The sequence below is a fragment of the Leopardus geoffroyi genome, chromosome B1 (assembly GCF_018350155.1).
Source record: "Leopardus geoffroyi isolate Oge1 chromosome B1, O.geoffroyi_Oge1_pat1.0, whole genome shotgun sequence".
Taxonomy (NCBI): Eukaryota; Metazoa; Chordata; class Mammalia; order Carnivora; family Felidae; genus Leopardus; species Leopardus geoffroyi.
The window spans coordinates 26,739,965-26,767,705 of NC_059327.1; the positions used below are offsets into that span (position 1 = coordinate 26,739,965).

Sequence of the window (27,741 nt, forward strand, 5' to 3'; positions counted from 1 at the left end):
TGCAGAACGTGAACACAAGAAATTACTGTCTCGAATGAGGGTAAAAGTATGCTTGCCTGTGTGTGTTCGCTGGTTTGCCTGTTGTTTTTTCAAGTTAAAGCTTGTGTAACTTCAGAACCTTTTCCTGAAGATGGTAATAGGTAGTAAGTAGCTTATTTAACATGAGTTTCAAATGTACCCTTTAAAAAATTTTCCTAATGTATTAACAAATGTCTTGCTACTAAAGAAGCAAGAAGAAAGGAAAAGGAAATAGGTATCTGCAGTCTGCTCATCACAGATTTCTGTGCTTTATTTAGGGCCTACTCTGAGCTCATGTACTGGAGATCCACACACAACACACACATACGCACGCACACCATCAGTGACTAGCAGAACTGATCCTGACGCCAGGCTGGTGATGTCTTTATTAAAGCAACAGTAACTCATTAGAAAGGATTGTCAGGGGCGCCTGGGTGGCGCAGTCGGTTAAGCGTCCGACTTCAGCCAGGTCACGATCTCACGGTCCGTGAGTTCGAGCCCCGCGTCAGGCTCTGGGCTGATGGCTCAGAGCCTGGAGCCTGTTTCCGGTTCTGTGTCTCCCTCTCTCTCTGCCCCTCCCCCGTTCGTGCTCTGTCTCTCTCTGTCCCAAAAATAAATAAACGTTGAAAAAAAAAAAAGAAAGGATTGTCAGACCCTTTTATAGTTGTGGGATGGCCTTGTAGAGGAACTTTGTTTTATGTGGCCTTGTTCAGGTCTCGTTGGAAACAGTCATTATCAGCAGGGCTGACTTTCACTTCCTCAGTATGTACCATAGTACTAATCCGAGATTACTTTTATTTTTGATTTATCTCAAAACTCATACTTTAAAATACCGACTACTTATATAAGTGCATATCAATCTTGAGCCAGGTTTCAGAAGGATTGCTGCCTTGTATGATTGATTGACACATTTCCGTGGTAGAGACATAAAATTTGCCAAAATCAGTATGCATTTCATGAAATCATTATATGTAATTTAAAGTAAATCTAAAGTTAAAATGAACCAAAAACCAAACACAGACTTATCGTTATTGACAGGTGGATATACTTGAAGTCAGTAGATCACCAACTAGGATTTAAGAAATATCAAATGTCTGTAGAAGAGGAACTTATTACCGGTACATAATACTTCTTTTTTGTGGAATGAAGTTTTCTCTTTAATGAAGAACTAGAGATTTACTCCTTGTAAGGTTCCATCAGTCTTGTTAAGATTCTATCTGTTTTGGTGTGGAGGGGAAGGGAGGTTCATTTGCCTGGTGTTTCTAATTATCTTCCTCTGAATAGCTTTCACTTCTTCTTAGAAATTATTTAAACCACTCCATTTCTTTCTACTATTTTATTTATGTGGTACATCAGTTTCAATAGCTTTCTTCTCACATTGTGATTACAACTTTCTAGGGGCCCAGTTGAATTTTTAGGGCCAAAGACAAAATACCTCCCCTGCTTTTCATTATATAAAAGCCATTTATTATAGAGAAATTTAGTGGGGGTGTAGAGAAGTTGATTTTCTCAAATTCCTTAAATGTTAGTTAATTAAAATTCTTTCACTGATGTTAATGAAAAAGAGGTCCTGTCTCCCTGCTGGTTTATAGGAAGAAATAATACACAGTTATTAGTAAATCAAGTGCTTTAAAATTTGAAAAGCATCATCACCATCATCATCTTGTGTTGGAGGTTTACTGTGAATCAAGCAGTGTCGGGTGTTTTGTTTCTATTATCCCTGACCCTCAGAGCACCCATAAGATAAGCATTATCTTTCTCGTTTTACCATAGGAAACATGAAACTCTGATGAAGGTTAAATGATTTGGTCAAACTGACTTGGTGAGATAGTAGCAGACGTAGGATTCATCTAAAGGGCTGGCACAAAAGGTGATGCTTTTTGTTGTGATTTAGCAGTGCTTCTGGGCCAGGCCCAGGCCATGCTTCCCCCTGAACAAGTGCACATGGCACCCCCTCTTTATGATCAAAGTCATGAAGTTAGAGGAAGAAAAAAGATTAAAGACAGCGGTAATATGCCATCCTGACTCCAATTAGAGCTTTTTAGCTTCTCCTTTTATTTTTTGTCCTCAAAAAGCATGTGGAGCTCTGGAGGAGACTCATTATTAACCCATCTTACTTAATATGAAAGATTACTGTAAAAATCCCAGACACAAGTGAAATGTTTTTGCCAGAAAGACTTTGTTCTGGAGTCAAAGAAGAAAAGAAAGTGTGTGTGTGTGTGTGTGTGTGTATCCTTTTATATCTTATAAGGATATATATGTATGTTTATCTATCTATCCTTTTCTACAAGATTATTTCTGAGTGAGGTACTTATATAATGTACATTTAAAGGGCCTTATGAATTACATAAAAATAAATGTAAACATTTTAAAAACAATGTTGAGCAAGTAAATGAATTAAATCATAGCAGTGTTAAATTATTTGGAATCTAAAGCCATATTTTTAAAAACTAGGTTGAAGGCTTCAGCTGCTGAAGATTGGTTTGAATTTGCCTGTTGTTTTTTAAAGGTGAAGTGGGAGGAAGTTAAAGGGAAGAGAACAAAGCACATTGTAAGCACTCATGAATCAAATTACTATTATTTAAGTGATAACGTTTATTGCTTAAGGGTATTAACTACATAAAGGCAAAGATACATTGGATGTCAAGGTCTGCTGGATCCAGAGACTCAAACTGCATCCTGTATCTGACTGTCACTGTTTTTCTAACCACCCACCTCCTCCTGCCCCACTCTCTGAGCACTCTTCTGCCTCCTTCTCTGCTTCCTTCCTTTCATTCCTGTTCTTTCTCCTCCCCTTCTCTGTTGTTTTGTTCTCTGCCTCACTGTTTCATTTTTCTGTTGTTGTTTTCTTAGAGTCTTCATGCGTCAAAGAACATGGCCATTGACAGCTCTGGGGCCACAGCTGTATAGCTTTTCTTATTTTTCTAATGTAAAAAGAGGGCTCTTTCCCAGTTGCATAGTGAACCGTCTCAAGGAAGAACTCTGAGCTGCTCAGTCAAATATCTGTACCTGCATCAGGCACCGGTCTGTGGCTGGAGTCTGATGATTGGCCAGGGGTGGAGCGGGGCTCTGATTGGCAACCCCGTTACAACCACACACAGTAAAGGAGGGAGATGGCCCACCGCAAGGGAGAGAGCACATATCAGAAGAAAGAGGTAGCAGGCACTTGGGCAGACAAAAATAACAGGTCTGTTGTGCTTTTCTGTTTGGATTTATGTTTTTCCCTCGTTTATTCCTAACCTAGTCCTAATAACTAAAGATGGAATATTCATTAAATAATATACCTGCATTTACAAGAAAAATGAAATGTTAATTCCCTTGCAGTTGAAAGGAGGTATGAACGAAGTTCCTCAGAATTTCACCAGAATCTTCCTTTCAGAATGTATAAACATGTTTTTATTGATATTGTTTTTTATATCATTGCAAACTTAACCAAAAAGCAGAGTAGCTATTTTCTTTAGATTCATAAAAATATGTTATATTTTTCAAGAAAAATCGGTTATATTTATAAACAAAAAAATACATATTTATTATGCTCCAAAGAAGGTCATGCCGGGTGGAATTTTATTTCTTGCTTTCTGGTCTGTAACTCTAGGTGTTAAATTGAAGTCTTGTTGAAGAGAATGTTTTATTCCTGGCAGCTGGTAGGGAACACCTTGGAAAGTATAATGTACTTTCCATTTGTCAGGAGCAGTGTTTGAGAAGCAGTGATCATCGTGGTTAAACACCCTCTGTCTGCTCTCTACTAGCTGTGGGAGGCACAGCAGTGGCCTCCCAGAGGCGTCCACACACTAATACCCAGAACCTGCAAATGTTACCTTATGAGGTAAAAAGGACTTCGCAGACGTCATTAAGTTAAGGGTCTTCAGATGGGGAGATCAATTTAAATTCTCTGCGTTGGTAGGTCCAACAATCACATGGGTCTTTACAGAAAGGAAAGAAGTCCAGTCAGAGAAAAGAGATGCAGCATGCAAATGGAGGTTGTGGGTTGTCGCGGTGCAGGGCCACAAGCCGAGGAATGTGGGCCTGCCTTAGAAGCTAGAAAAGGCAAGGAAGTGGATTCTCCTTTAGAGCCTCCAGAAGGAGTGCGGCCCCGCTCACCCATTTCAAACTTCTGGTCTCCAGAATCCTAAGAGAATAGATTTGTGTTTTAAACCATTAAGTTTCTAGTAATTTATTACAGTAACAAGAAACTAACACAGTTAGCTCTGTGACCTTCCATTTTTCAGTTTCCTCATCTGTAAAGGTGGAAATAACAGAATCAAACATTATTTGAGGATTAAATTAGTTCATTCAAGGATAGTACCCCTCAAATAATGAGATCTGTAATTTGATATATGAACTGAACTTAGAGACTAATGGAGAACAGACAGTGCCGAATACATGCATGTATAATTTAAGTCTAGATGTATTATAATTTACAGACAACTGTAACATAAACGTTACACATACAATCATGGATCTGGAAGGACCTTAGATTTAGAGCTCAGCTAATCTATTCCATTACTCCTTCAGGATTATCTACTATGTTCCTATATGACATTTCTATACCATATCCCTATGAGCTCTCTGACATAATTAGTCCATTGTTGAATAGCTTAAATGGTTGGTAATATTTCACCCATTTATTAAGCCAAATGCAGTAACTTCTCTTTGGAAGTACACTGTGTATGGCTATGCTTTTTTTTTTTAAGACCCTCCTCTGAAATACTGGCAGTAATAGAGGACACTTACTGTCACTATAATCACCACCTCTTCCATCTTAGTTTTTACATTGTAAGCTGAATGGCACCCACTCCTACCTTGTTTATTCTGCTGACACAGTGCAAGTTTCTGTTTGCTTTTTTGTAACTTTGTCACATTAATTCATTGAGCTTCCTGTCAAACTAGCTTCAGAGTAGTTTAATCTGAGCTAGTCTTAAGTCAGTTTTAAGTATTTCTTATATATTTGAGCAGTTGACTTTTTCTTTATTTGTTCTAATAGGGTATCGCATTTATCCTCATTCTTGTTATTCTTGTAGTGTTAGCCACCAGTTGTCATCATTTTGTGTCCTAAAGCTCAGCTTCCTCAAGACCAGATTTTATTCTTTCATGTTATCTGGATAGCCAGCTGTTCCTTTTTTACAAAGTTTTTTGTTGTTGTTGTTGTTTTAAGTTTCAAGAAGAAATAATGAATTTACCAAATCCTTTGGTCTCTTGCCCAGGATTGAGTGTCATTATCACTAGAAATGGTCTATATTTCTTTTGGTAAGGTTGTTCATCTCTACAAGATTCATTAAAAGTGGTTAATGGTGTGTTTGACACATTCTCTGAGCATACTCTCAGACACTTTTTGGCATATGCATTTGAACGAGGTAGCTTTGTAAAAAGCTTGTGCTGCCTCTGTGAGTCACCATTAACTATGGCTGGTCTCCTTCTCCGGATCCTCTAGCAGGTGGCAAGGATTCTCCAGTCCTTAATAACCTGTGAATTCTCTTTACCGTTGCATCTATCTTTGAAAGCCCTATTTACCAACTAAGAAAAGCCTCATTTCTGCATTATCTGGTCAATAGTGTTCAGTACTTTGTATATTTTACTCACCTCTGAGTTTGCAGTCTTCTCAGAGTCTACCTCAGAAACTTTATTCTTGGATTCTTTGTCCTCCCTAACTTCATCCCTACCTCTACTTTTACTATTGACCTTTCTTCTCCCCTACTTCTTCCTTCTTCCACCTCCTCTTCCCTTTCTTCTTCTCCCACCCATCACTCCACCCCTGCCAAATAAATGTCCAGAAGTCATGCTCGGAATCAGAAGTTCCTTACACCTAGGAGAGCCATTCTTAACTTAGAATTTGCTCCTACCTTAGTGACCGCATTTACTGAGTTTTGTAGTCCTCCAGCTCATGATGGTCTCAGATGTTAACTGTCCAAACAGTAGCTACTGGCCACAGGTAGCTGTTGAACACAGCAATGGGCCTAGTGCCACATGGGGAAATGATAATATTTTAGATATATTGGGTGACATAAAATGTATTATTAAAATTAGTGTCTTCTGTTCACTTTTTTTTTTAACATGGTTTCTAGAAAATTTTAAGTTACACACGTGCCTTGAATTATGTTTGCCCTAGACAGCATTTTTAGACACTGTAAATTAAGGAGAATCATTAACACAAAGAAAAAAAAATTTATACTTTAAAAATAATAAAATGTACAGCAATCTTATTGGACAGGTACAGCCATGCCTGTACATCTCATTAGGCCCAAAGAACATTGCTGCATCATTGCACAGTCTGGCTGAGGTTCGTAATAATTGGCCCTGATTTGTCACGAAAGGTTAAATTATGTTTGGAATAACCCATTTTTTGAATGCATACGCTTGTGTAATATATTTCACAAAGAAATTCCATCAAGAGCAGAGGAATTAAACTGCTAAATTAGCAGAGTGATGTTGAAAACTTGGCTGTCCGTTGTGATGTGGTCTTTGAGTGTTCCGAGAGAGTCAATTTTTATGACAGCAGCTGTCTAATAAGGCAAAGTGACAATTTTTACATGAGAGTAGTTGACATATTCATGCAAGGCAAATAAGTCCATGCAAGAGTAGAAATCCCAAAATACCCCAAAACAGTTTGTTTCTTCAGAAATGTTTAAAATTTGATGTCAACTATTGTGTTTATATTAAAATCATTATTTCAAAAATAATTTTTTTGAACCTGTATATAAATTTGATCTCCTCATTCAAGAAACTTTCGGATGTAGTACCTGTAGTCTTTGTCTTTGGTTATCTGTGTCTAGAAATGGTGCTAAGCATTTCTTACTGGCACATTCTCCAATTAAGTTATGGATAATGCAAAACCAAAACTTAACCCTGAAAAAGCAAACTAATGTTACCATCCGTGTCTGAACCTCATGGCAACATTGTGTGTATGAAGTGATGTGTATCACAGGTTAACCTCAGCCTTCCAAAAAAAAAAAAAAAAAAAGGAGGAACAAGGAATTTCTGAATAATTATGTTCTGAAACAATATCAAGTGCTGAAAGTTACATAAATCTAAATTCTGCCCTCTAAGAAATAATAACTAAGAGACAAATTTTTTATCAGCAAGGAAAAGACAAAAAGACAAGGAATTTTGACTCACATTTCATTGTTATTAATATCAGATTGTCTTTGACGTATTTCTGATAGAAATGTTGCTTCCCTGTATTGCTAGGTATTTAAAATAAGAAGGAACTAGATAAAACTGATACTAAGGGATGGGGTTTAATATATTTCAGATAAGAAAATGAAAATGTACAATTGACGTGGCTGTATGCCAAATCTGCATAGGAGAATGTATCCCAGTAAGATAATTTTAAGATTATCTGAAATTGAATATCTCTTTTTCCTCCTGTTTGCTAATTCAAATAAAAACATTTTTCTGACTTTTATTTAGTCGGACATGAAGCACTTTCCCAAAGAAAAATACTACAAAATAATTTTTCCCCCAAATGCAAATATGTCCTCTTTATTTCCTCAACTTTAAAGTCTTTTTTTCCATATTTTTCTGAAATAGTAAACATCCTCCTATGTCTCCTCACTGAACAAAATAAGGAAAGTAGATAAAAATACGAGAGGATAGTTGAAGCCAAAAGTAATCGTAGTAGTACAAAAGCCCAGTGCATTCACTTTATAATAAAATGAATGGTTAGGTAAATTAATCAAGTGAATGTTCAGCCTGATTAGAAATTTTTGAAGCTGGGGTCCCTGGATGTCTCAGTCGGTTAAGCATCCAACTTCAGCTCAAGTCATGATCTCGAAGTCTGTGAGTTCGAGCCACACGTCGGGCTCTGTGCTGACTGACAGCTCAGAGCCTGGAACCTGCCTCGGATTCTGTGTCTCCCTCTCTCTGCCCCTCCCTTGCTTGTGCTCTTTCTCTCAAAAATAAATAAATAGAAACATTAAAAAAATTTTTTTGAAGTTAATGTTATGCTCAGGAAAAGGCCAAATTGACTTTCCAGGCATTATATCTCAGTAGCTCTCTTTATAGTCTTTTAGATACAATATTTTTGAAAACTACTTCTCCTGGAGAACATTATATTTAATATGTCTGAAATGCCTCCTAGCTGGACTGTGAACCCTCGATATGTGTCTTGAAGTGGGCTGTACAAGAATGAAAGGCTGCTCAATTTTAACAACTAAATAATTAAATAAACTGTATTAGAAGGAAAAAAAAAAAAAAAAGAGGTTAGAATGGGAGAGAGCCAAAGCATAAGAGACTCTTAAAAACTGAGAACAAACTGAGGGTTGATGGGGGGTGGGAGGGAGTGGAGGGTGGGTGATGGGTATTGAGGAGGGCATCTTTTGGGATGAGCATTTGGTTTTGTATGGAAACCAATTTGACAATGAATTTCATATATTAAAAAATAATTAATTAATTAATTAATTAAATAAACTATATTATTTAAATAGGTTATTCTAACTTAATAGACATTTCTCAGTATATGAAGTCTGAATCTATAGTAATATATTCATTAAATATAAACTGAAACATCAAAGTACTTCTATGATTATGTTCAGAAAGATTATTGGACAAAGTATTAATCTAAGATCAATATACAAATATTTTAAATTTTAAATTTTACAGTTTATAGTTGTGCAACATGATATTCCTAATCACACCATAAAGCTAACACATCAGATTACAAACTCTGCTGCATCGTGATCCGCTCGGTGCCTTCTCTCTCCTTGACATTCTTTCCATTCTTATTGCTACCATCTATGTTCTTTTTCCTCCCACCATCCTCTTGCCACTGACCCTGGAACTAATCCCCAGTGTCTCCAGGTCTTAACTCATTGAGTTACCAGGTTAAGTTCAGCTTTAATTAGCTTACTCTTGTACTCAAAAAAAGCAAAGAATAACTCCCTCTTCCTATGCCTTACAAAATAATGTTCAATCTTGCACCCTAACATTTAAGATCATTTATTTTTTTATATGAAATTTATTGTCAAATTGGTTTCCATATAACACCCAATGCTCATCCCAACATGTGCCCTCCTCACTGCCCATCACCCACTTTCCCCTCCCCCCCACATCAACCCTCAGTTTGTTCTCAGTATTTAAGAGTCTCTTGTGGTTTGCCTCCTTCCCTCTCTGTAACTTTTTTTCCCCCCTTCCCCTCCCCCCTGGTCTTCTGTTGAGTTTCTCAGGATCCACATATCCAGATGGCCAACAGGCACATGAAAAGATGCTCAGCGTCGCTCCTCATCAGGGAAATACAAATCAAAATCACACTCAGATACCACCTCACACTGGTCAGAGTGGCTAAAATGAACAAATCAGGAGACTATAGATGCTGGTGAGGATGTGGAGAAACGGGAACCCTCTTGCACTGTTGGTGGGAATACAAACTGGTGCAGCCACTCTGGAAAACAGTGTGGAGGCTCCTCAAAAAATTACAAATAGATCTACCCTATGACCCAGCAATAGCACTGCTAGGAATTTACCCAAGGGATACAGGAGTGCTGATGCATAGGGGCACTTGTACCCCAATGTTTATAGCAGCACTTTCAACAATAGCCAAATTATGGAAAGAGCCTAAATGCCCATCAACTGATGAATGGATAAAGAAGATGTGCTTTATATATACAGTGGAATACAACTTAGCAATGAGAAAGAATGAAATCTGGCCATTTGTAGCATCGTGGATGGAACTGGAGAGTGTTATGCTAAGTGAAATAAGTCAGGCAGAGAAAGACAGATACCATGTTTTCACTCAAGATCCTTTAAAATATGGACCAGATTTTTATTTGAAGTATTATTCAGTATTCTTTATGCCTTTTCAACATATTTGGCATCAGTCACTTTTCCCCAAATACACATTGAATTTTCAAACTTCTTTGTTAAGGTAGATACTTATCCAACCTCTAGTCCACTTCCACATGTTTAAAATCCTGCCCAAAAATATGTGGCCAAGCTTGTATATGACTTGACTTCATGAAATCACTCCATACCATTCATATAAAAAATACCATCAGAAGTAGTAAACTTCCATGCTGCTCCACCAACTTGGCCCCTCCCTACTGTCACAAGGCAGAGATTACAGTCCTAGTTTTGTCACTACATAGTTTTAAAATTTGGGGTCTTAGATGAATCATGTATAAAATAAGGACATCAAACTGTTTCTACTGCCAAGCCTGTTTTAAAATTCTATTGAGAAGCGACGAGCACAAACCAGAGGTTCTTAACCTGTGGTGACTTGATGAATCCAAAAAGCCTGCAAAAACTCTAAAAGATTTGAGTTTAGGGTCAAGTGTGCAAGGTGTTTTCTCCCTAGGGAGGGGGTCTAAAGCTATTCTTTCTTTAACTCGTTAGGATGGTCCATGATCCAAAAAAGGTTAGGAACCATCCATTTCCCTGATCTGAATCTTCTATTTACCCAGGCATACCCAGACACACACAGTATCTCTCTCAGTCGCATTGGTAAATATCTGAAAGCTTTAAAAACATAGTGCTTAGTTCTGTTATCTCCTTAGGGTGGTCCTCCACCACTTTTCCTCACCACACGTGACAGATAACGTTCACATGGGTGAGATACTGCCATCAACAACAGTTCTGCACTGCAGCCTGCTGAATGCAGGAGATGCTGTGTAGGTTTGGTGCCATGCCTGGCGTGCTGCTCTAATTCTATCGCTTTTTCTCCTGCTGATTCCAGATTAAGTACACAACACAGTAGTGGTAGCTGTATTATTGCCATATTGTAGCTATTGAATGCATGTTTTTTAAATGAATAAAGAAAAGATGTTATTCAGAGGACAACTAATAAATGAATGGCAGTTAAAAAAAAAAAAAGAACAAGAGTTTGAATGAGAAAGACTGTGCCTAGTACAATACCATCAAACTTCACTAAAGTTAATGAACCTCTAAACTTGAATAAGAGATTGAGTGATACTTTGGGGACAATATAAGAAAAAAAATACATTAAGCATTTGCAGTTGAAATAAACCACAATTGGTGCTTTTGAGAAGGCCAGAATGGCAAACAAGGTTACTACATCTTTTAGAGATTTTTGTAAACCAAGGACAAAATACATTGTACAAAGAATGTAAATGCAATCATGCACAATAATTACAATGAAGACAAGCCAGTTCTTATATTATTCAAAAGGTAGTCACTTGCCCTTCTACATTAGCCTCTGTTTTTTAGGTCCTTGTTATAAGAAGCAGAGGTTGGACAGTTCCCAGGTAGGTGTCTCACAAAACTCCAGGCCCTCAGTAGCCTGATGCATTGAGGGGCCAAGCATCCTGATAAGTGTAAGACTGCAGGAAAGTAATTTTCCTTTCACAGATAACACCATGGTTCCTACACATCAAAATATGCTTTGCATATATATTCTCAGCTCTGGGATTGCAGGTAGCATGTACCAGTTTCTCGCATGAAGAGATCAAATTTGTATATTCTCCCTGTTTAAAAAAAAATAACAGGGCGCCTGGGTGGCTCAGTTGGTTTAGTGTCCAACTCTTAATAAATCGGCCCAGGTCATGATCTCGTGGTCTTGAGATCAAGCCCCGTGCAGGGCACTCTTATGCTGAGTGTGAAGCCTGCTTGGGATTCTGTCTCTCCCTCTCTCCCCCTGCCCTTCCCCCACTCACACACACACTCTCTGTCTCTCAAAATAAATAAATAAACATTTTTTTTAAAAATTGAAAAAAATACAAAAGCACAATTAAGTGAAGAACTAAAAAGCTGTGCAAATTAGTTCATTTTAGGTGAATTGCCCCCATGAGAGGCAGGGTTGGGGTTTCTAGTTGTGAGGTTGTGGCAGAGTTGTCTTATATCTCATTAGTAAACTTTTTCTATTTTGTTCTTGTTTGTTTGTTTGTTTGTTTGTTTCTTTCTTTCTTTCTTTCTTTCTTATTTATTTATTTACTTACTTACTTATTTAAGAGAGTGAGCAAGGAAGAGGAGAGGGAGAGAGAATCTTAAGCAGCCTCCACATTCAGGGTGGAGCCCATTGCTTGCTTGATCCCACGACCCTGGGATCATGACCAGGCCAAAATCAAGAGTCGGTGGCTCAACTGACTGAGCCACCCAGGCGCCCCTCTTATTCCTTTCTGTAGGTGATACATCCATATTCCAGAATTAAGAATTTTTCAAATTTTTAAAGAAGTCATTATTTGGCAGTTTCTTATAAAGTTTAAACATGTACTTATTATATGTAGTACCCCTACTCCTAATATTTGCCCAAGGAAATGAAGATATAGGTCCTTGCAAAATCTGAATTTTTATAGTTACTTTATTCATAATCTACCAAAGAGCTGGCAACAACCTGGATCTCTAGTAGCTAGTGAATGGGTAAGCAAATTCAGGTGCATTCATATAAGGGAATACTGCTTAACACTCAAAAAGAACAAGTATTGACCTGTCCAATGACATGAATAAGCATTTGTACTAAGTAAAAGAACCCATATTCAAAAGTTTACATATTCTCTGATTCCATTTGTATGGCATTCTAAAAAAAGTTAAAACTATAGGGACAGAAATAAGATCAGCGGTTGCCATGGAAGGGGGTTGGGATAGGAGATTGATTATAGAGGGGCCTGAAGAGACTCTTTGGGGGATGGAAATATTCTGTGTCTGGAGGTTGTGGCCACAGGCTGTGTAAGTTTGTCAAAATTCACAGGATTGTACATCTAAAAGGGATGGATTTAACTTTACATAAATTATACTTCAGTATGCAAATAAAATAAGACACTGTACATCCATCTTGTATGCCTTATAAAACATCCCGGTAGAGTCTGGTGATGCACCTTGTAGTCAAACATTAATATTTTTGCATTGAAATATATGATAACTAGGTACACTGAGTAGGTTAAGTTTTGCTGCCAGATGACTTTTTGGAGCCTTTTGGATTTGAGATTTACAAATAAGAAATTGTGGGGGCGCCTGGGTGGCTCAGTTGGTTAAGTGTCTGACTTCAGCTCAGGTCATGATCTCGTGGTTCATGAGTTCCACTCCGACATTGGGCTGTCTGCTGTCAGCACAGAGTCTGCTTTGGATCCTCTGTCCCCTTCTCTCTCTGCCCCTCCTCTGCTCACTCTCTCTCAAAAATAAATAAACATTAAAAAAAATAAGAAATTGTAGATTGATGACTATGGAAAAGGGACCACTGGTATAGAACAAAGAATATAAAACTATTGGCCTGTTTTGGATCAAATATGGATTTTACTTTTCCAAACCCCTTTTTTGGGAGGGGAACAGCCATTGTGATAATAAAAAAAAAAATCAGTGTCCCACGTCTCCCAGTCTCACCCAGCTCTCCCTTCTTGTCTTCTTTTTGATGTATCAAAAGGTCTTTTCCTCTGCAGAATAATCTAAAAGTCCTTTCCTTTTTAAAGTATAGGCATACTTTGGAGAATTTCTCATTGGTTAATAACGTCCTGTAGGAACACCTTTCTTGGCTTTTAATATCCAGTTTTAGAGAGTGTATATATCTTGTAATATACCCTTTTTGGGGGAAGTAGTGTACATTTATTTTTATGCCCCAAATTTAAATACTTACATTTTTAATAACAAAAATCCAATGAAAAGTCTTGTTACGTGCCAGATACAACTGACAGAATGTCAGAGACCTGTATAAATTATTTGAAACTCTGCAGAGTGTCCATAAATGGGACACTTTGGACTAGATGTTGCTGGGGCTAAGCAAGGTCATATGACCGCCCACACAGAAACTAAGAGTTAACGATTCTGTTATTTATTTGGGCGCCTGGGTGGCTCAGTAGGCTAAGTGTCCAACTTTGGCTCAGGTCATAATCTCACCATTTGTGAGTTCGAGCCCCGTGTCGGGCTCTGTGCTGACAGCTCAGAGCCTGGAGCCTGCTTCAGATTCTATGTCTCCCTCTCTCTCTGCCCCTCCCCTGTTTGTACTCTGTCTCTCTCTCCTTCAAAAATAAACATTAAAATAATTTTAAAAGAAAATAATTGTTATTTACTGGTTGCATTACATGGTTTTTTTGCAGAGCCTTTGTTATATTTGAATGTTATGTTTTTTAAATGTTTTAGGACATCAGTTTGGGTTTTGTGTTGACATGTAATCTGTTGTTATTTTTTATCATTTAAATATTGTGATCTAGGATAATATAATCGTATTTGGGGGTCTTTTTCTTTGAAAATTGATTTTTCTTTTTTTGCAGGGAGTGGGACACTTCCATTTTCTTAAAGAATTGGAAAATTCTCAAATAATCTTTTGGTTTATATCTAGTTCAATGCTTAGATGAACTTTTCCTTAAAAAAAAAATCTTACCAACAAAATAGAAATATCTATAATTAAATATCAGAATTCTACAGATCACCACTTTCTTCTGAAAGAGCTAGTTTCATTTAGCTTCTGTTAGAGTGTCACCAAAATATAGAACCAACTAAGTAAATAGTATAGGTTGACTAAAATTGCTTTACCGCTTATTCTGTAATTCGCAGGTGTAGTACGTTTTATAACAGTTCAGTAGAGATTTTGTTTCCCACATAATTTATGTTTTTCCTTAAAGTTTGTTTGGAGCAACATTAAAATTGTATTAGAAAAAGAGCTGAGCAATATTGAGAATCAAATACAGGATGAGAATTTTACAGCTGAAACCCCAAATCATTGAACCCTTCACCTTCCCTTTCCAGATGGCAATAAAATAGAAGAAGGTCCCTAGAATATAGAGTGACTTTCCCGAGGTCACACAAGTAAATTGATGGCAGAGGTAGAATCCACTCCAGATCTTTTATCATACAGTTCAGTGTCTTCCCCTATATTTCATACTGATGAAGAAGTTGTTTAATATTTAATAGGGGAAAAAAAGTTTACAGAGTTTTGGCATTGACAAATTAATAGTAAGAATAATATGGAAAGTAGCTTATTAAAGTAAAAGATGACTTCTTTTTTGTTTTTTTAAGATGACTTCTTAAATAGTCAATAAAAACCCTAGAGTAGCATGGTCCAAAAAAATGTTTAACTGTTCTAATGTTCTCTCTGCACTGTCTGCTGGAGGAGACAATAGCCACATGTGCCTATTGAAAAACTTGAAATAAGGCTAGTGCAACTGATGAACAGTTTTTGTTTTTGTATAATGTGAATGTCCGTGAAAGTAAATAGCTATGAGAGAGTGCCGTGTACTGTATAGGACAGCACGGCTTTGAGGTCCTCTGGTATGGACCTTTGGTATGGACTTTGGTATGGTAGTGCAGGCGATGTTTAATGTTAGCTAATGTTGACTAATTAAAAGGTCCGAGTTGTAGGAAGCAAAAGAAAATAAAAGGATCTCCACTAGAACAATTCTCTGTTCAAGCCTAGAATTTGAAAGCCCCACATTATTCTGTGTTTAGAATGGAGGTAGAGTGTGTAGTTTGACCATGATTCTAGACTTAGTTAATGGTATGGACTTTGACTCCAGTATCAGAATGAGTGGGAAGACTGATAAGATTCAGAAGTAGGAGGAAGGCGTGGAGAACTCTTACAACGTCGTAGTTTTTCTCCAGTTGTCCTGAAAATATTTAGGAAAGATTTCAGAGAGAAAAAAGAATTCAAGAACTCCTGGAGCCATTGTTTATTAAAGTAGAATGCCAGTCTATCTGCAAATTGCTTTTGGTGGAAGACCTGTAGCTTTAAGCTTCTTGAGATGAGATTATTTCCCAGTGCTTTAATGAAATTCCTTCTACAGCTACATAGTTAGTTCTGAATTTTCAAAGCTATTAGTGAAAATACAATGGAGTTTGTCACCTAAATTAATATTTTATTCCCCATGTAGGCTGTCATTTTAGCTACAAGAATCAGTTAATCTCTTATATTTGCTGGTACCTTGATGAGAAAGTATCTCTATAAGAATTATCAATTCATGGTACTATTTAGCACTCAGCAGAGCAAGGGTCCCTACACCTGATAACTGAGATGATTGATTAAAGTCTTTACATAGCCCTTCCCTTGAGGTATCTAAAGCAGGAGGAATTAAGCATGTTAATGGAAATGCAGAAAGCATTGATCATTTGAATAGACCTGGAATGAATTTTTCTCATTCCTACTCCCTTGGTCCAAAATGTTAAAACAAACTAAAAAGGTTAAGCCCTGTATACTTTTTTTTTTTTTTTTTTTTGCCCATGTTTACAAGCTCATATGAGAGTTCTAATGCTTTAAAATGGTTTTGATGGAAATATTTAGCTTAAATAATATAAATATGTTTAACCTATTTAAAGCTAGTTATTGTTAACTATTTTTAAAATTGTTTTATTGCTATTACTGTTTTGTTACTCTTTGGTTTACATCATCTTGTAGAGCTCAGGTTTGGTTAGTTTGTGCTTACATATTAGCTTTTTTCAGGGCCTGGCTGATCATGAATAATGTTCAGTAAAACCTTAGACAATTCATTTAACTGCCTCGGTGTCAATTTCATTAACTGTAAATGAATATGTTGCAGATGATCCCTTAGGAGAACAATTCTGAAATTGGAGGTGAGGTGACAGAAGAAAGGTGACTTTCAAACTCCATTTCCCTCATTGCATCTAAGAAGATGTTACTATAGGCATATATTGTGAATGGCTTCAAAGTAGACAAAAGTCGTAATTCTTTTTTGGTCCCTCATTGCTCTAAGAATTTGTGATTCTGTGCTCATAATCTTTCCATGCTATTTCCCCTCAACAAAGCCAAATGACTCAGTTTTACAAAACTAAGTCTCCTTTGATTCTTTCACTTGCTAAAGAAAGAGGCAAAAGCACTTTTAAATGTTGAAATTGAGATAAGTCAATAATTATGACTCCTATTTATTGATGTAAGTTTTCTTCATTTTTATTCAAAAGGTAATTTTGCCTTCATACTAAGTAAAAAGAGAAGTTTTTTTTTCTAACTACCTCAGAGAAATAAAAGGGGAGTTTCATTTTTAACCTGTTTTAACCGTTATTTTTTAACCTTTTTTTAAACCTTTCTTTTTAACACATTGACTCACACCTCCTGTGTGTGTATACTTGTGTGTGAGAGTGTGTGTGTGTGTGTGTGTGTGTGTGTGTGTGTGTGTGTGTGTGTATTTATTTTTACATATATCCTGGCATTAGTTTACTAAAAAGAAAAAGCAGTTCAGACTTTGAAAAGTAAACTTTGTGGCTTGCTTATTTTTTTAATCCCACTTATTTTATTCTAATCAAAGAAAAATATTTTAAGCTATCTGTTTTCAGCATTCCTGGCTGCTATTATCTTGACTGTAATTGCCTAGTTTCCTTTCCGGCTGATCTATTGCTAGCCTTTATCTGGATGTTATTAAAGAATATAAATGCTCCATAGAGCACCATATAGTCCCAGCCAGAATGTTCTCAGATTCTTTGCTAAAATGACACCAAACCAGTGGTTTGGCTGGTAAGTAAGTAGCTCAGATTTGTTGTCAGAATGTACAAGGGATTCTAAATTCACTGCTCGTTGTTCCTGAGATGTAGCATTTGAAAAACAGCTTCAGCTGTTTATGGATTATGGTCCTTGGGCACCAGATAGTGGATGTTGGAATGTATTGCAGAAAAGCTGATTAAAATACTAGAGCCTCTAAAAGTAAAAGTAGAAAGTCATTTGTAATACCTGTGCCTGACTCTGTCGGGTGCACTTATATGGTTCCTTTAGAGAGCTTTGGCTTATTATCATCTTATCCATGCAGGAATAACCTTTTTGTAAAAAAAAAAAAAAAAAAAAAAAAAAATGCGCCTTTTGGAGAAAACATTCATAAGCAATACTTGATGAGAAGTTTATGTGGGTAGACTGATTTGAACTTTGAAAATCCTAAATGCTTTGCACTCTTATTATCTAGCTTATTAGAGTCTTGTTTCACTACGACTCAGCTTTCAATAGTAGCTAGTTCAATTCCCAATTTTCATGTGTTGTGACCGTCAATCAGGGAATTTACACTGGCCCAAAACATAAACTATGTCAGAATTCATTGTCCCTCCCCACCCCCTACCTCTTGGGCCACTTTTCTCCCCGACAACAGTTCACAGAAGTAGAGTCTGGAGATATTTTATATTATTACAAAACTTACAGGTCTTTAAATATACTTCGTACTCCTCTTGTTGAGATATTTCCATATTTCCTCATTATTTTTGAAGTAAAGTTCAAACTTCTTAGAGAGCCGTTCGTGATCTGTTCCTTCCCTACCCATTCCCCTGCAGTGTGAGTGTGGTTTCAGACTTACAGAGCTACTGTTTCCCTTCCTCTTGGTTTTTGTTTCTGTTTTACGCTGGTTGCCTGCTTCTCCTTCACCCTTTTTTCATTTTACCTGAGAATCGCTTGCTCTTCCTTCAAAACTCTGTGTACATTTCCCTTCTTCCAGGAAACCTTCCTTGAGCCACAGTTACCCTGCCTCTTGCTAATCTCAGTCAGACCAGCCTTTAAGCTGTTTATGACTTTCACAAGATTCTTTTCATACTCTACTGGGACCTTATGTTTGTCTGGCTCACTTAAGAGACCAATACTCCTTGAGTTCAGAGATGATACTGGGGTCTTTTGTGGGTCTGAATCTGGCATTTTCAAATAAATGTTTGTTGACTGGCTGAATGACTTCTAGAGATAATCTCATAATTTGACTTACTTTGCCCCTGATCCTTAAGGCATCTGAGAGTATGGTTTATGTCATATTCCTCACAAGGAGCTTTTTAAATTGACTCACTCACTTCCATATTGCCACCTAAAATGTGTAGTAAAGGTAGGTCTTTGGCTTTGGGAAGACAAGAACCTATTGGCTAGGAGATACAGTAATATAAATCTTAACACTGTCAATTGGCCAAAGAATGTGGAATACAATATATGGGAAATTGGAAAGACCAACTCTATGATGAATGATGCATTCTAGCTTATCCATGTAGATTGTTGAATCTGTGACTTTAGTGGTATATAAAATTTCCTTAGGAGGGAATAGATATTTAATAACTTCTTCCTTATTTGAAAATAACTGTTTACAGTTTCTAGATTTTAATGTAATCTTAATATGAGAAGCAAGACAAAGTTTAAACCAAAAGAATATTTGCCAGTGATGGGCTATAGAATTTAAGCGTGTACTTGGTTGTCCTTAGGTGTCTTTTGAGTATTTGCATCAATATTCTGCATTCTGTTACAAAACAGAAACAAAGTGCAAAGAAATCCATATTTGTAAATGATAAGATGTTTAAAATAATTTAAGCTTATTTCTTAATAGAATTGTAACATTTTCATTTAATCTAAAATTTTATTTCTTCTATGTATGGTTAATATTTGCTTTCATGTAATTATTTGCTTAGACATTTTGTATAATTATTTCTCTAATGATATAGCAAACTGACTCAGCACATTATAGCTGAATCATAGTCCTGGCTCTTCTTTTTATTTATTGAATAAACAAACACTGTATTGTTAAAATTCTTTGTCCTTCAACTGAGTTTGCAAAAGAAGCTTGTTTGTTAGATCTTGCATACTCTAAGGAATGTGTATCAAAGGTTTGAAATTATATACCTGTTTTTCAGTCTGCGATATTTTTAAAAAATAGAAGGGAGCAAAATTGTCCACGTCTCAATAGTTGGCTATCTGCTTACTCTCAGAGACCCCAGCCTCCTTTTTAAAAATAATTTTAAGGGTTTCTTGTTTACTAAAATTTGGTATTGAATTTGTGTAAAGTCTGAAGATTGCAGCGTGCTAGAATATTTTTGTCATCTAAGACTGTATTCACTGTTTGGGTTTTTGGAGCACTGCCTCCAAGAGGTTCGTAGCATTTGGTACGGAGTTCACGTATTTCTAGTCTACAGACCTACCCTATTGAGGCAAAAGCTTCATGATGCTGATGTGTTTTTTTCTACTGCTATAATGCTCAGCAACGGTAATTAATTAAAAAAAAAAAAAACAACTTTCCATGTCATTACAAATAAAACTGAGGTTTTTTTTTGAAGGCTAGTAATTTGTACCTTTAAAGAGCCACATTATTTTGCTTTTGTCTCAGAATGTATTATGCTTCACAAGTATACTGTGACAGCCTGAATAGGAAAGGGGGGAGGGGACATTGTCTTCAGCTGGCATGCTGTTATCAGAGGGAATGTGTTTCTGGACACGAGATTTAGCATTCATTGGTTGTCTGAAGAAAGCTATTTCATCTGAGGATTGGACAAGAAGCTGCGTCAATTTGCTGCCCGTCTCCAAGGCACTGGTGATGCTGCCTTCACAAGCTGGCTAACGTCACGGCTCCATCACCCAGCGGGGTGTGGACTCTCTTTTTCTGTTCTTCTCTATTTAATTCTCTATTTGCTGCCTACTGCATTTCTTAATCTGTCTTCTGCCAAATGCTAACAGCATGATATTTTGCAATCATCTAGGTGAATACAAGAAAGACGAACTCCTAGAAGCTGCTAGGTAAGTGATTCCATTCATTTTAAGTGAGTATAATGCATGTAAGGGAGAAAAGGGGGAGGGCAGGTGGAGGACTATAAAAATTATAACATGTTATTGTCTCGCTTGGATTTTACGTGATAATGCGGCTGAGACCCTATACTCAATCTCTATATACTTTGTTTTACATGATGTTTATTAAATGATAGAGTTGTGCAACATGGCAAAGATTACAAGGTTAATTTTATTTGGAACATTTCTCAGGGTACCTGCAGACCTTAGTTGCCCAGCTTTTCGGATGATCTTCGTGGAGTATTTAAAAACCTATCTCTTCATTTTTCTCAGAAAATTTTTCTAGCAAAGCTTGTCTGGGGAGTATAAAGTAAATGTTAAAATTCTCATCCATTTTCTTTTGTTCTTGGTCATTTATAATTTAATTAGTTAGCTTTGTTCATCATTTTGTATGTATTTTTAAGCCCAGTGTTTTAGAGCACTTATCAAAATAAAGTTTGTTTGTAATTAAGAAGGTGACTTGATGCAGATAAATAAAACCATTAAAAATGTAGAAAGATGTACTATCCAAGATGTACCGCTATATGATGATTCACAGGAATTAATTAGGAATGTGTTAATTTAATTCAGTCTACCAAAAGAGAGTCATTGAGAACCATATACAGGAAATCAAAGCAAGCCTATATTATTTTCCACTCTTCTGAAAAATATCCATAAATATTCATAAGAAGCTCTATAATATCATAGGAATTGACTTACTACCTTTTTACAGGAGTGGTAATGAAGAAAAACTAATGGCTTTACTGACTCCTCTAAATGTGAATTGCCATGCAAGTGATGGGCGAAAGGTAAGTTCTTTAATATCCCCCTTCAACAATTTCTTCTTGCTTTATACTGAAAATTTTTGAAGTCGGCATATATGTGTATACACACATATATGTACATATGTACATACAACTATTTTTACTGGCATCTTTTCACCATAAAATGAAATGATGCTGTATCTGTTATTGGCAGTTGTGACATATTCATAGAACTGGTGAAGCATGGGTTTTAAAGCCTTTTCTCTTAAATGTCAGACACTGAAAGTTGTTTGTTAAATAGAACTGCAGCTTTGTCGGTGATTAAAATTATAGCAACATATATTATTTTTTATGTATGATCGTGGAAATTGGAAATATTTGTTTATGTCCTATTTTTACCTGTCTTTGTTTGGATATTTGCATTTTTGATCTCCTATTTGGCAGCGGAAGATTTGCTTGCTAGATACCAACACTTTTTCCATTTAAAGCTGAGAAAATGCTAACAGTTTTTAGATATGTAACAGCACTGCTTTTTTGCTTGTTTTTTTTTTTATTATTGGCTAAGTTTTTATCATGGTCCGTTGAAAGAAAATAGACTAAAGACGAGAGAAATATTCTGCATTAATTTACAGTTGCTACAAATGTAAGGTATATATAAATGTACAGCTGAGTCTTCGTTACATGCTCTGCATTCTTGCTGAGTATGGGCCGAAATGTATCCCTTCACAGCCTTTGGTAATTGACTGCAAAGTTTTGCAGGGATTTGCCTAATAGATATTGAAAAATAAAACACTCTGTATTGTAAAGCCTTGGTTAAAATGACAGCTCATATTTTAATGATTAAGGATAACTTTTGTATTTTAAAAATGTAAAATATTTTTGAAGTTACACTGTGAATATTGAGGAACATCATTTGTGTCTAATATTTAAAGAATTAGTTTCTTTGAAATTATTTTATAGTGAAAATGTGCTATAGGAAATATCAGGATGGACGGTACACCCCTTAGATATATATAGTGTCTTTATAGTGCCACTACACATTTTTCCTTTCCAATGAAACCCATATAATAGTGGCAAGGAACCGAATCCTCTCCACAGAATATATGTTATTTGTTATTATAGGTGGTTTGTATATTATTTCATGTGGCCTATTGAGCATTCAGTTTCTCTGGATAATCTGGGGACAGACTTCTACTTTAATGGAAGGTTAAATTATTATACATATATCAAGCTATAAACTAGCAGAGATTTACTCAGTATTTGTAATGACTTTTGGGAGATGGTTTTAAATGATAACTGCTCATTTTTTCCCTTCAATTTTGAAGTTGCTTTGGGGATTTTAACATTCTTGAGTTACTTGGAGCTCCAGATTTTGTTTGGATCCTCTCAGTAAATAAAGTGACTTTTATCAGTGTGCAGAAGAGGGCTACTTAACTATGGTGAGTGTAGCTCTGTCTTTAGGTAGAGCTCGTCTAGAGCCCAGCCTGCTTCGGTTTCCATAGTCGTTTTAATATTACAGACTTTATGTGAGATGGCTCTAGCAGGAGCCGATTTCTATTCCAGCCTCATTCTCCCATCGTCAGCCTTATACCTTACCAGCCCCATTTGTAGCTCAATAAGTCATAATAATTAAGGAGCACGAACACTGATAATTAACAAATTACCTCTTCTCCCTGCCTCACTCCCCGCCTAACTACATAAACTCCTTTATTTTTCCCTTCTCCCCAAAGGAGAATACACTTCCCTCATTCCTTTAGCTGGAACCAATGTATTCCTTACCCAAATTCCTGGGGCTCCCTTTCTGTATTATTCTATGGCATCTACCACAGAGTTTTTTCCTCTATTCATCCATTAGCTCTTTGTATTTTGCCCTGGACCAAGCCTGGTACCTTGCAGGTAGCCAGAATCTTAGGATATGACTATGCTCCCTAATAAACATAATTTTATCCTCTGACTGAAAAATCATCTGTGCTCTTTTCCATTTAGAAAATGAAGTCAGAAGTGTGTGAATAGAAGATTTTATATTTTCCATTATTATATGTTATTACTAGTATTATTTTACTAATTTATTTTTGATTTATTATATCGTGAAGGAAAGCTATATTTTAATGTATAGAACATTGTTAAGAATGTGTTTCATACATTGTGATTTTGCTGTAGGATTCATACCATATAAATAATGTAATAATTCTCCAAAATGGGCTCCTATACTTTTTTAGCTTATTAGTTTGCTCGAATTAGATAGAAAAAGAAAATTAGATGTAAGCATTTATTAGGTTTTCGTGCTATGCATATAACATAAAAAATCAGTCATAATTGTTCATCAGTATGCAGAATGTAAATAAAATTTCATAATTAAAATTTAATTATATTCATATTTACATATTACCCTTATTTATGGCACAGAATAGTTCTTATTAAATGTGCCAGCTACGGTAAAGCCACAAAGTGGCAAATATTCTGGGTGCTGATGGAGATTGGGATAAGGTCCTTTAGTTATGACAGTATCTTTTGTTTTCTTGTTATTGGTGTCAAGAAAATGTGTAAGGAAATCTAGCTGTGAAATTACAAGTCTGTCTTAGGTATTTAGTATTTTTTCAGGCCATTTGCCTGTGTTTATCTACAATTAGGAAATTAGATTGTATATTAACAATAAAAGGATAAAGGTACTTTACATATATAGTAAGTTAGGTATATGAAGTTTTATTTCTTGAATTTGCATGTTAGAGCACAATACTGAATCAAACTTATTTTTAGCGGGTTTCTAAATGACTGTATTAATGCTTAACTGAATCCTTGCCTGTCTCTGTTTTTACTATGATTCCTGGTTTGTAAATTTAAAAAGCCCATGGAAATGTCAATTTCATAATGTTTTTAGAAAAGAAATGTTCCTTATACGTTAACTGGTAGGTGGAGAATTTGCCTTGGATATATGCGGGGGTTTTAGACTACAGCATTCCTCTTTAATGCAGTATATGGGGTTATACAATGACAATGTAACTTTTCAAAAGCCTCTTAATTCTATACTGTCACTTGGTGATTATCTAATTAGGTAATATACGAGTCATTTGTGTTTTTATTTCCCATAGACATTTGTTTTTCTAACCTGTAGAATTCTGAAAATAGTGAAGTACCAATAAGGTTTTAAGTAATTTATGTTGTTATTTATGCTTTTATTTTTCATGTAAATCAAAGTGGAGCTTAGCTACTCTAGAAATTTCCAGTTGTTTTTTTCCCCAAAATCAAAGACAAATTTTTTTTGTAATTTTTTGTTCTAAAATGCCACTTTTATACACTTACATACACGCTCAAATGATGGCCACTTTAGAAACATAGGGGCATAGATATAACTTATTCTTCCATCTCCTACCCATTATGACTAGACAGAACATTCTACAGTTCCTTATTTTGAACTACAGTGAAATGCAACTAGATACTGTTCGGTTTCTAGAATTCTTTTTTCCTGTGTTTTCAAGCTTAGATTTGTTGTTCTTTGATCTCCCTTTACAGTATTTTCTGTCGAGGTGTTTTATTAGCAATTAGCCAAATAATTGTTTACCTGTAACTTTAAGGTGGCTGTGGTCTCTTGTTTTTCAGTATTAATTCTCATAAGGGTACTTTTAGACAATGAATAAAAAATATTTGAATACATCTCAAATTATTCCCATACTCAGCCCTCTTCAGAGTTCTCTTTGGTCCTTCTTGTATCATTTCCCTTTCTTGTCTGCCTGTCCCCTTCCAAAATAAATGTCCTACATTCATCTCCTCCTTATAACAAGGGAATAGAGTTGAGCATTACTGTATGTATTCCTAAATAGGAATATATATCTTTGCATGCATGTATGGTGCCTAATGCTGCTATGATTGTATGTCACCAAATAATGAAAGTAACTAATATTTGACTGGTAATTTATTTTTATAAAGTATTCAATATAATTTCTGGTATTTCAGGTTTCTTTGTGCTCCTTTCACCCATTAGGCCAGCACTTAGTACTTACAGCCTATAGGTCACTGTGCCAAGTGTCATGGGAGAGAAATATGTGTTTAACGGTATTGGTTCACAAGGAACTCGACAACTGATAGAATGATTAAGACATCATCCAGTATGAAACATTTAAAAAAAGAAAAGGTCATGCTCTCTTGTGGCCTCCTTTGTGGGGCACCGAGGTGACTCAGTCTCTTAAGCATCTGACTTCATCTCAGGTCATGATCTCACAGTTTGTGAGTTCAAGCCCCACATCGGGCTCTGCACTGGCAGTGTGGAGCCTGCTTTGGATTCTCCTTCTCTCCTCTCTCTCTGCCCCTTCCCTGCTCGTGCCTTTTCTCCCTCTCTCTCAAGATAAATAAACTTAAAAAAAAAAAAAAAAAAAAAGCAGACATTATCCAGTATGTTGAAGTTAATCCTCTTAAAAAAATGTATGATTCCTTTTGCTGTGGTACAATTATAAAGTGTAGATTTAAGGTGGGTGGGTTTTGTTGGGGGGGGGGGGACTTTTATTTAAAAGCATTGGTTTTTAGACATGGATCCTCTTCTAAGAAACCACAGATATAGATGAACAGGCAGTTGGAGGAGCATGATTTAAACTCAGAAAGATTAACTGAAGGATATCTTTAAATGTCACATTTCTACTGTGTAAATGTTTGCCTCCATAAAACAGTTAATAAGGAGAAGGATTCTGGAAACAGAGAAAAGTAAAGTGTTTAAAAACTATTTTTTAATAGTGATCAGTCAGAAATAAAGTAGAATTTAATGCCATCCCTTGAAGATACTATAAAAAAATTATTTAGTTGAAAGAGCAAAACTACCCTCTCTCTCTCTGGCCCTTCCCCTCTCGAGCTCTGTCTCTCTCTCTCTCAAAAATAAATAAACATTAAAAAAAAGGGGGGGGGGCGCCTGGGTGGCTCAGTCGATTAAGCGTCTGACTTTGGCTCAGGTCATGATCTCGCGGTCCGTGAGTTTGAGCCACACGTCAGGCTCTGTGCTGACAGCTCGGAGCCTGGAGCCTGCTTCAGATTCTGTGTCTCCCTTTCTTTCTGGCCCTTCCCTTCTCGAGCTCTGTCTCTGTCTCTCTCTCTCTCTCTCTCTCTCAAAAGTAAATAAACATCAAAAAAAAAAATTTTAAAAAAGAAAGAGCAAATAGGCTGTAAGGTCGGACAGATTGGGTTCTCTTCTCTGCTGTTGCACTTTCTAAGTGTGACTATGGCTCTGTAGTTTTCAATGTACTCATGTGTAAATGGAGATAATCCTACTCATTCCACAAGGTAGTTGAGAGGACGAAGTTATGCCATCGTAGTAACTTAGTAGAACATCAGTAAATTAGATCCCTACTCCTTTGAAACATTTTTTGAAGACTTTGGACATATTTAGAATGGACATATATATAGTTTTGAGTATCCCAACATTCTCCACTCCACCACAGAAATTGTCTTTATTATCCAAGCTCAGTCCCAGATATCATTTGGATATTGTACGTTACCAGGTAATCTACAAAGCATATGATTGAATTAATTCTTTAGGAGCTCCGTCTTCACCACCCTCCGAGAACCTCACACTTAATAAATAAATTTGTTTATATTAACAGTTTGTAAATTCAGAAATGTGTTTTTGAGCTCTATATAATCATTTTAAGACTATATTTGTGAAAAATTAATATCTGGCTGAAAATAATGCCACAGTATTCATTTGAATTGCATAGAGCACATCCAGTGAAGCACAGAGAACTTTCTTTTGTATTTATATGGGAGTGCTTAGGGTTGTATACCTTTGTCGTATTATACTATAGAATTTCTCCGTATTCTTGTTTAACAGCTCCCTCCCTCACTGTAAGTCTCCACCAAATATCAGGTTTGACCAGGATTTAAACAGCCTTTATATGGTAGATTATTACTCTGAAGACCCCTCAGTGAAACCGTGCCTCTCATTATTTATGCTTTGGGTGAGTTCCTTCTTACGCTGACTTTGAGCTAAACCTGGGACTGCTTCGATGCATAAAATGAAGCAGAAGGATTGCTCTGCCTCTTCCGGGACTAGCCCCTGAGGTAGCCTGGCCGCTTGCCAGTTCCCTGCTTCTGGAATGCTCCTCCCTCTTTGAACCCGGCTGCCATGCCGTGAGGCAGCCCAGGTAGCCTTGCGGAGGCCTCCAGCCAGAGACCCACTTGAGCTCAGGGAAGCCTCTAAACAAACAGCTCATTGTCCAGGCGTCTCAGGCCTCGTAACCTCAGTTGAGCTCCCTGTTGAGTAGCCTCCAGGTGACATCAGCCACCTCAGCACCCCAGCCCGTGCCACACAGAGTAGAAGAGCCACCTGCGTAAGCCACCAGCTGTGGGGGTTTTGTTACCTAGTAAAAGATAACCGATATACCCCTACTGAAAGAAAATAATAACTCAATGCTTGTTATCTGCTGGGCAAGAAGGTTGCATCTTTTCTCATGTAGATTACTGAAAACGGCTGTTTCATAGCTGTGTGGAAGAGTCTGTGAAGATTTAAAGATAAATCTCCAAATATATTTATTTCTTTAGCTATAAAGATGATTTTGAATTATATCTTGCAGTTTATGATTCTTTTCCCCCTCAGAGTGCAAGAAAGTAATTTCATGT

General features: G+C 36.5%; 1 protein-coding gene across 2 annotated transcripts in view; it reads left to right on the plus strand.

Moving 5' to 3' along the window:
• Positions 1 to 27,741, plus strand: part of TNKS (tankyrase) — a 219,208-nt gene that overhangs the window by 92,412 nt on the left and 99,055 nt on the right. For both annotated transcript variants that reach the window (XM_045455749.1, XM_045455754.1), the window contains exons 4-5: positions 20,317 to 20,353; positions 21,114 to 21,189. In XM_045455749.1, the coding sequence (XP_045311705.1) occupies positions 20,317 to 20,353; positions 21,114 to 21,189 (113 nt within the window). The remainder of the gene's footprint in view (positions 1 to 20,316; positions 20,354 to 21,113; positions 21,190 to 27,741) is intronic.